The sequence below is a fragment of the Arachis stenosperma genome, chromosome 1 (assembly GCF_014773155.1).
Source record: "Arachis stenosperma cultivar V10309 chromosome 1, arast.V10309.gnm1.PFL2, whole genome shotgun sequence".
In the NCBI taxonomy this organism is placed as follows: domain Eukaryota; kingdom Viridiplantae; phylum Streptophyta; class Magnoliopsida; order Fabales; family Fabaceae; genus Arachis; species Arachis stenosperma.
The window spans coordinates 104,026,092-104,033,181 of NC_080377.1; the positions used below are offsets into that span (position 1 = coordinate 104,026,092).

At 36.1% G+C, this 7,090-nt stretch overlaps 1 protein-coding gene across 1 annotated transcript; it reads left to right on the forward strand.

The window, feature by feature from the left end:
- The first annotated feature begins 312 nt into the window (after positions 1–312).
- On the forward strand, positions 313–6,845 carry LOC130983024 (uncharacterized). Its single transcript, XM_057907195.1, has 5 exons — positions 313–443; positions 657–916; positions 3,831–4,329; positions 4,838–4,885; positions 6,473–6,845. The coding sequence occupies exons 1-5, from the start codon at positions 313–315 to the stop codon at positions 6,540–6,542; spliced, it is 1,008 nt and encodes a 335-aa protein (XP_057763178.1). The 3' UTR covers positions 6,543–6,845.
- Positions 6,846–7,090: the final 245 nt, after the last annotated feature.

Sequence of the window (7,090 nt, forward strand, 5' to 3'; positions counted from 1 at the left end):
AATTTTTTGGGAAGCTGTTGTTTTAATTTTAGCTTTCTTAATTAACAACCTACTAAAGTGCTAAATCCTAAATCACCGTATGAAAAACCACATCATATTAAACCTGATTATTCTATGTTAAAGGTCTTTGGAGGTGATTGTTTTCCACATTTAAGACCTTTCAATAAATACAAATTAGACTTTAGATCAGATTTGTGTTTATTCTCGGGTTATGCTCCTAAGAGCAAAGTTTTAAAAGCTTAGATAGAACAGGTAAAAGTTTTTATAGCTAAGAATTTTCTTTTTGATGAAAACCATTTTACATATACATCTATGTTTCCTGAAGTTATTGACAATAATATACATAATTTTGACTCTCAAGAAGCTATTGTCTTAACATTTATACCTCCTCCACCCTCTTCTCTTGTTACACATTCATCACATTCTGTGAATCTTGTGCACAAGTTAACAATTCCACTATTTCTGGAATAGAAATTCAGCTACCTAGACCCCTCAACTTGAACAATTCCACCACTCATACTCATCCTATGACTACAAGGTCAAAATCTGGCATACACAGACCTATAGCCTTAGCTGCTGAAGTCACCACTAACAACTTAGTTTAAAATACACCGAGAATTGTAGATCAAGCTTTACATTCTCTTCATTGTTTTCAGGCAGTGCAGGAAGAGTATTTTGCTCTTCTTGACAAACAAAACTTGGAATCTGGTTACTCCTTCTCATGATGCAATTATTATTGGCAGTAAATGGATCTTCACCATTAAGAAAGGTTCTGATGACACCATTAAGAAGTACAAGGCATGCCTTATAACTAAAGGATGTCATCAAATTGAAGGTGTTGATTACTCTCAGATTTTTAGTCCAGTAATTCGTCCTACTGCCACTCAAATAATTTTATCTATTGCTCTTTCGAAAGGTTGGTTGTTGAGGCAGTTTGACTTCAAGAATATCTTTCTAAATGGTGATTTACTTGTATTTACATGACACCTCCTCCTGGTTTCTTTAACTCAAATTCTAGTATGGTCTGCAAACTAAACAAAGCCATATATGTCTTGAAACAAGCTTTTCGAGTTTGGTTTTTTAAAACTGAGTTCTACACTATTTGATTTAGTATTCATCAATACCAAAGCTGATACATCTCTCTTCGTTTGAATTACTCCTAATTCATCTATTTTCTTGCTTGCTTATGTTGATGACATGATGACAATAATAAAATTGAATTTCTAATCAGTGAACTAAATTCTATTTGTTCATTAAAGGATCTTGGTCAATTCCATTATTTTCTTGGGTTAGAATTTGATTTTTTTTCTCTTCTGGTGACTTACTAATATCTCAACATAAATACATTACTGATGTTTTGAAAAGAGCAAATATGCAAAACTCCAATACTATGTTCACTCCTATGTTACCCTCTATGAATTTATCCTCACAAGGGACAGATTATTTTGAAGATCCCACTTTTTATAGGTCTATTGTAGGTGACCTCCAATATGCAACCTTAAGTCATCCTAAACTTGCCTTTGCGGTCAATTGTGTGAGTTAATTCATGCATCAACCATTCACCCGTCATTGAAAAGCTGCCAAAAGAATTCTTCGATATCTTTCAGGTAAGCTAATCATAGAATTAAGCTAAGAAAGTGTACTGATTTCCCCCTTTTGGCCTTTGCTGATGTAGATTGGGCTTCAAAGTTTGAGGATCGAAAGTCTACAAGCAGATATCGCATTTTCTTAGGAAGCAACTCTATGTGTTAGAGCAGCAGAAAGCAAACCACTGTGAGTAGGTCCTCCACTAAAACTGAATATAGATGCTTGACTGAAGCTGCTACAGAAACTCCTCTCTGAAATTCGTGTCACAATTCCAATTCCTCCAACGATTTAATGTGACAACCTTGGGGCAATTTTGCTTGTTGCCAGTCCAATATTACATAGTAGAACAAACATTTTGAAATTGATCTACATTTTGTTAGAGAACGTGTGTCCGAAAGACAATTTTTATCGTTCATATTCCATCCCATTCTCAAATTGTTGATGCATTAACCACACCTTCATTTGCTCCAACCTTTGAGAAATATTTGTCCAAACTAAGAGTGTTTCCAGCAACAATTCGTAGTTTGAGGGGAGTGGGGAGAATAGAGAAATTAGTGAAGTTACTTAGTGCATAAGTTTACTATAAATTCATCATCAACTTGAGGATGTAAACAGGATGAAGGAATGAGATAGTCACAATTCTATTTTTACAATAGTTTTCCTTTTCTCTCTTCTCTCGAATGTTTCTTGTTACAGAAGCAAACTACTCTGCAGAGTTTAGCTTCATTGTGCATAGCTTGAACCTTCTTGACCCAACCTTCTCTTGTTCAAATCTAGCCACACTCTCCTAGCTTTCATTTCAAGCCTTCTTAAGTGTTGTGGCTTGGATTGGCTTTGGAAAAATTCAGATATGTCCTAAGTAATAATTAGAAAGAAACTGAAGAATTTTGTACTTGCCTTCTAATAAGGTTTATGTCAAGGTTGCTGCAGGTGGCATATATACTGCATTATTTCTTTCTGAATCCTACAATTTAGGATTGATACTGTCCATCATGAAACCCAGAAAACCCTTACTATCTTATCATCCTTATCTTCCTGACTTTCCTCCCTCTCCCTCTTGTCATCGTGAGGCTTCAACCAACCTCTGCTACCTTCTCTTTTATCTTTGTTATTATCAGCTCGTATTCCTTCTCAGTCATCTTCATCCCTCTCAGTGGATTTGTAATCATGCTTAGAATTCCTCTCAGATCGGTGATGGCAATGGTGTGGCCTTTAGAGGCTTGAAAGGTAGTTTGATTGTTTTTTAGATGGTTGTTGATGAAGGAGTTTTAAAGTAAAAATAAAAAGGGAGGGAGGATGACGGTGCAGGGTAGAGGAAGGACACGAGACTAGTTGTACCAAGGAAGAGGAGGACAAGGACAACGGGGAGGCCAGTGGGAAAGAATTATGAGATAGTTTATTGTTGGCATCTTTTGAGGTTGTTTTTGTCGGTGCAAGAATATTCGAGTACCAATTTAATAATTAAATCTATTAAAAATAATCGAGTAAATTATTGAAAATTTTGAGTTGGGAAACAATAATATTCTCGATGATGAAAAAGAAAAACATATATTTGATTGGGTTTGAAAGCCCATATGTTAGTTTTATGAGTGTCCTATTGTGCAGGTCCAAATTGATGGTGTGATGGCAAAAACACACCCCATTGTTGATGGCATTTATCAGATCAATTTTTTGGCTAAATAAACATCTTGAACAAGCATCCAACATACGAGACAAGTCTCGTGATAATTATTCATTGCTGGTATATGGAGTTGCTGTACCAGTTTGGGTACTAGCAAGTAAGCAATGATTATTTTTTTTTCATCAAATTGATGAAGGAAAAGGATTTGGATTCTCTAAATTTTGAATTTTTATTTTAGAGGATAGAGTGTGATCTTCTACTCTTAAATAGTTTCTCTCTCATATTTATTTTTGGCCCCACTTATAAAATAAATGGTGAGAGATCACACTTTACTCTCTAAAGTGAAATTCAAAATTTAGAGGATTCAAATTCGAAAAAAAAAGAATAAAACTTGGAACTAAAGTTAAAAATCAACGCTATTGATTTGATTAGTACAACCAAGGTTTTGAAAACCGGATCAGACCGGCCGGTCCGACCGATTTAACCGTAAACTGGTGATAATAACGGTTTGGTTTGATGCCTAAAACCGAAAATTACAAAACCGGCCATAAACTGCTAAACTGGCCGAAAATCGGCCGGTCAAACCAAAACCGGAACCGGCCGATTTGAACAAAACGACAAGTTTTGTGCTTAAGGGGAAATCAAAGAAGCCAAAACGCGTCTTTTACTCATCCATCTCCTTCCTTGTTCATTCGAGCAAATACGCCCAGCCTCAACCAAGGGAAAAACCCTAGCCGCCACCACCGCCGCAAGGAGGAGTTGTCTTTGCCGTCGTCCGTCGCAGTCAGGCGCTTATCTCCTCGAGTCTTCGTGCGTCGCAATCAGGGGAGTTTCTTCCAAGTCTTCAATCTGTTCGCAGTCACAAGTCGCAGGCGCGCCGTTTCTCCCTCGAGCTCGGTGGCCGTCGTCTTGTCGCCGTTGTCTATCGCCGTCTGTCGCAGTCAGGGATTTGTCTTCTCGAGTCTTCGTGCATCACAGTCAGGGGAGTTCTCCAAGTCCTCGATCTGTTCGCAGTCACCGTCGCAGGCGTGCTGCTTCTTCCTCATGCTCGGCGGCCGTCATCTTGTCGCCGTCGTCTGTTGCCATCAGCTGTCGCCATCCGTCCTCCTCAGAGATCGAAGGTTAGTGACTCAGAGCTCATTTGTTCTTCATTTTTTTTAATTTTTTTATGCTTTGTTTAGAAATCATTGCATGATTATTGAATATGCTTTGCATTTTTAATAATTCTTAACTATAATTGATTCATTTTTCATTACTGTGAACTGTGAACTTTGTTGAATAATCATTGTTAGTTAAAGCTGTGAACTTTGTTGTTGTTACTTGTTACTGAGTTGAATAATTATTGACTAATTTGCAGTGGATTTTTGTGAACCTGTGATTGATGATGAATTGATGATTGATGACTCTGTCGTTGCCCATTGCTCACTGCTTCTTTGCTTAAATTGAAAATCTTGTTAATCTTGTTAATTAAATTGAGGATTGATGATTAAATTGTTAACAGAACCCACTTTACAAAAAATCAAGAATATCTAAGTTGTGAATTTATCTTGCTACCAGGATCAACACAGATGCTAATAGAAAACTGTTACTAAACTATGAATTTTTTGTCAAATGGTTGATATTTTTTAGGTTGGTGATTATGATAGGAAATACAGGGAAGCTTAGGATTAAAAATGGGTAAGTTGCCTTTTTTGACCCATTTTTATTTTGGTTTCTATTTGGTAACAATTGTAATTGAGAACTTTCATAGGTACTTTCTCATGTTTTTAGATTGGGAGATTGCAGACTCGACTCTGCAGTTTTGATAATGCCATTTCCAGCAAGCTTCCAATTTGTTTATGTAGTTCGTGTCTCTACTTGTCAATTGTTGTATATATGAATGTGTGATATATGTTGTTTGTCTTTCTGTTCTCTCTTCCTTTTTATCTTTTGTTGATTGTGGTAGAGTTGTTTGCCTATGTTTATTCACTAAAGTATTTGTATTTTGATAAGATCATATGGCTAGGTTTGGATGATGACATTTTATGTAATATTTTAAAATTTATATTAAACTATAATTATATTTTAGAATGTTTATTTATAATTTATCTATTATTTTATTATAAAACGGTTTTTTCGGTTGAACCACGGTTGGACCGGTTAGACCAGTAAACCAGTAAACCAGTGACTAGAGCGGTTTAATGACCGGTCCGGTTTTTAAAACCTTGAGTACAACCAAGGACAATTTGTTATAAACAAACGGAAGAAAAAGAAATAGCAAGGACAATATACTCCTTATTAGAATATCCTAATTAGAGAACAAAATCAGAAAAATATCAAAGAGCATTAGGAAAAAATCAATGTAATTTATTAGGATATTATTCCATAATGAGTGTATCGTTAGCGTACTGTTGGTCTATATATTGGTAAGAACAGATAAGAAATATGAATTATAAAAATAATACTCTTCTAAATAATTATTCGTTTCTTTCCTAAAAGAACTCTTTGTACCATGGTAACATGGTATTAGAGCAAAGTTAGGTTCTAAGGATTCAAAATTCTGACGAATTCACATTACAAATTGCAAATATGTCATGCAATAGTTTTGGCATGCGATCATCACAAACCAATTCCAATTCTGACAATTTGTCAATTGGTTTCAAACTAAACGGATATAATTATCCATTATGAGCAACTCTGATGGAAAAAGCAATTGGTGGAAGAAGAAAGAAGAAACACACCAAAGAAAACTGCTTTAAGATTGTGAGTTATACATATTGGTGGAAAAGCAATCCCAAGTCATCAAGAAATCAGAGTAAGGGAGCCACCACTGTAAGTATCCCAGAGGTCACGAGCAGCGGTGGCGAGGCTAGAAGAGAGGAAGCAAGTCACGATGGCAAGGCAGCAGCGACAGTAAGGGCAAAGACTACTGAACTCCTTGATTGCTTAGCCCAGACTGTGACTCAATATAAAGGGGAGACCCAAAATCAGAATCCAATTAAAAAGATAAATGAATAGATTTTCGATTGTGGGGCTACCGATACTATAACTCATGACCTTCATGATTTTAACAGCTTGACTATACCCTCAAAAGCCCATATTGAAACAGCTGGTGGAGAATTAATTGATGTCAAAGGAGGAGGCTCCATTACTTTTTCAGAAAAATTGAAATTAAAAAATTGCCTCTATGTCCTTGCACTATCATCAAAATTATTGTCTGTTAGCCAAGTAACAAAGGACCTAAATTGTGTGGTACTCATGTACTCTACCTTTTGTCTTTTACAGGACATTCTTACGAAGGAGATCATTGGGCGTGGTATTGAGTGAGAAGGCCTTTACTACGTTGATGAAGTAGCACACCAGGGTTATGCCATGCTTGCTCACAGAACGGTTACTAGGCAACCTTGGTTATGGCACAGGCGTCTCGGACATCCTTCATTTGGGTACTTCAAGTTACTATTTCCTAGTCTTTTTACAAGTAGTACTGAACCCTTCAAATGTGAAACTTGTATTCGTGCAAAAAATCAGAGAGTTTCTTTTCCTCCAACTAACACTAGAGTCAATTCCATTTTTTCTCTAATACACTCAGATGTGTGGGGTCCAGCTCCTATTTCCCATAATAATTTTCAATATTTTGTGTTATTTGTGGATGGTTTCTCTCGCATGACTTGGGTATATTTTTTAAAACACAAATATGAAGTACCTGATAAGTTCTTTGCTTTCTACCAAATGATTCAAACTCAATTCAACAAGAAAATCCAAGTACTTCGCTCAGATAATGGTGGAGAATTTATAAACCAATTAATGCACGATTTTTTTATGAAAAATTGTCTTATTCATCAAACTTCCTGCCCAAATACACCCCAACGAAATGATGTAGCTGAGCGGCAAAATTGTAAGTTA

What these genes read in the sequence shown, in the direction of transcription:
- LOC130983024 (XM_057907195.1), top strand. Translation starts at nt 313, where the DNA reads ATGTTTCCTGAAGTTATTGACAATAATATACATAATTTTGACTCTCAA. An exon ending in TCTGTGAATCTTGTGCACAA is followed by an intron (nt 444 to 656) that starts GTTAACAATTCC and finishes CATTGTTTTCAG; the next exon opens with GCAGTGCAGGAAGAGTATTT. An exon ending in AAGCTTAGGATTAAAAATGG is followed by an intron (nt 4,886 to 6,472) that starts GTAAGTTGCCTT and finishes TGTCTTTTACAG; the next exon opens with GACATTCTTACGAAGGAGAT.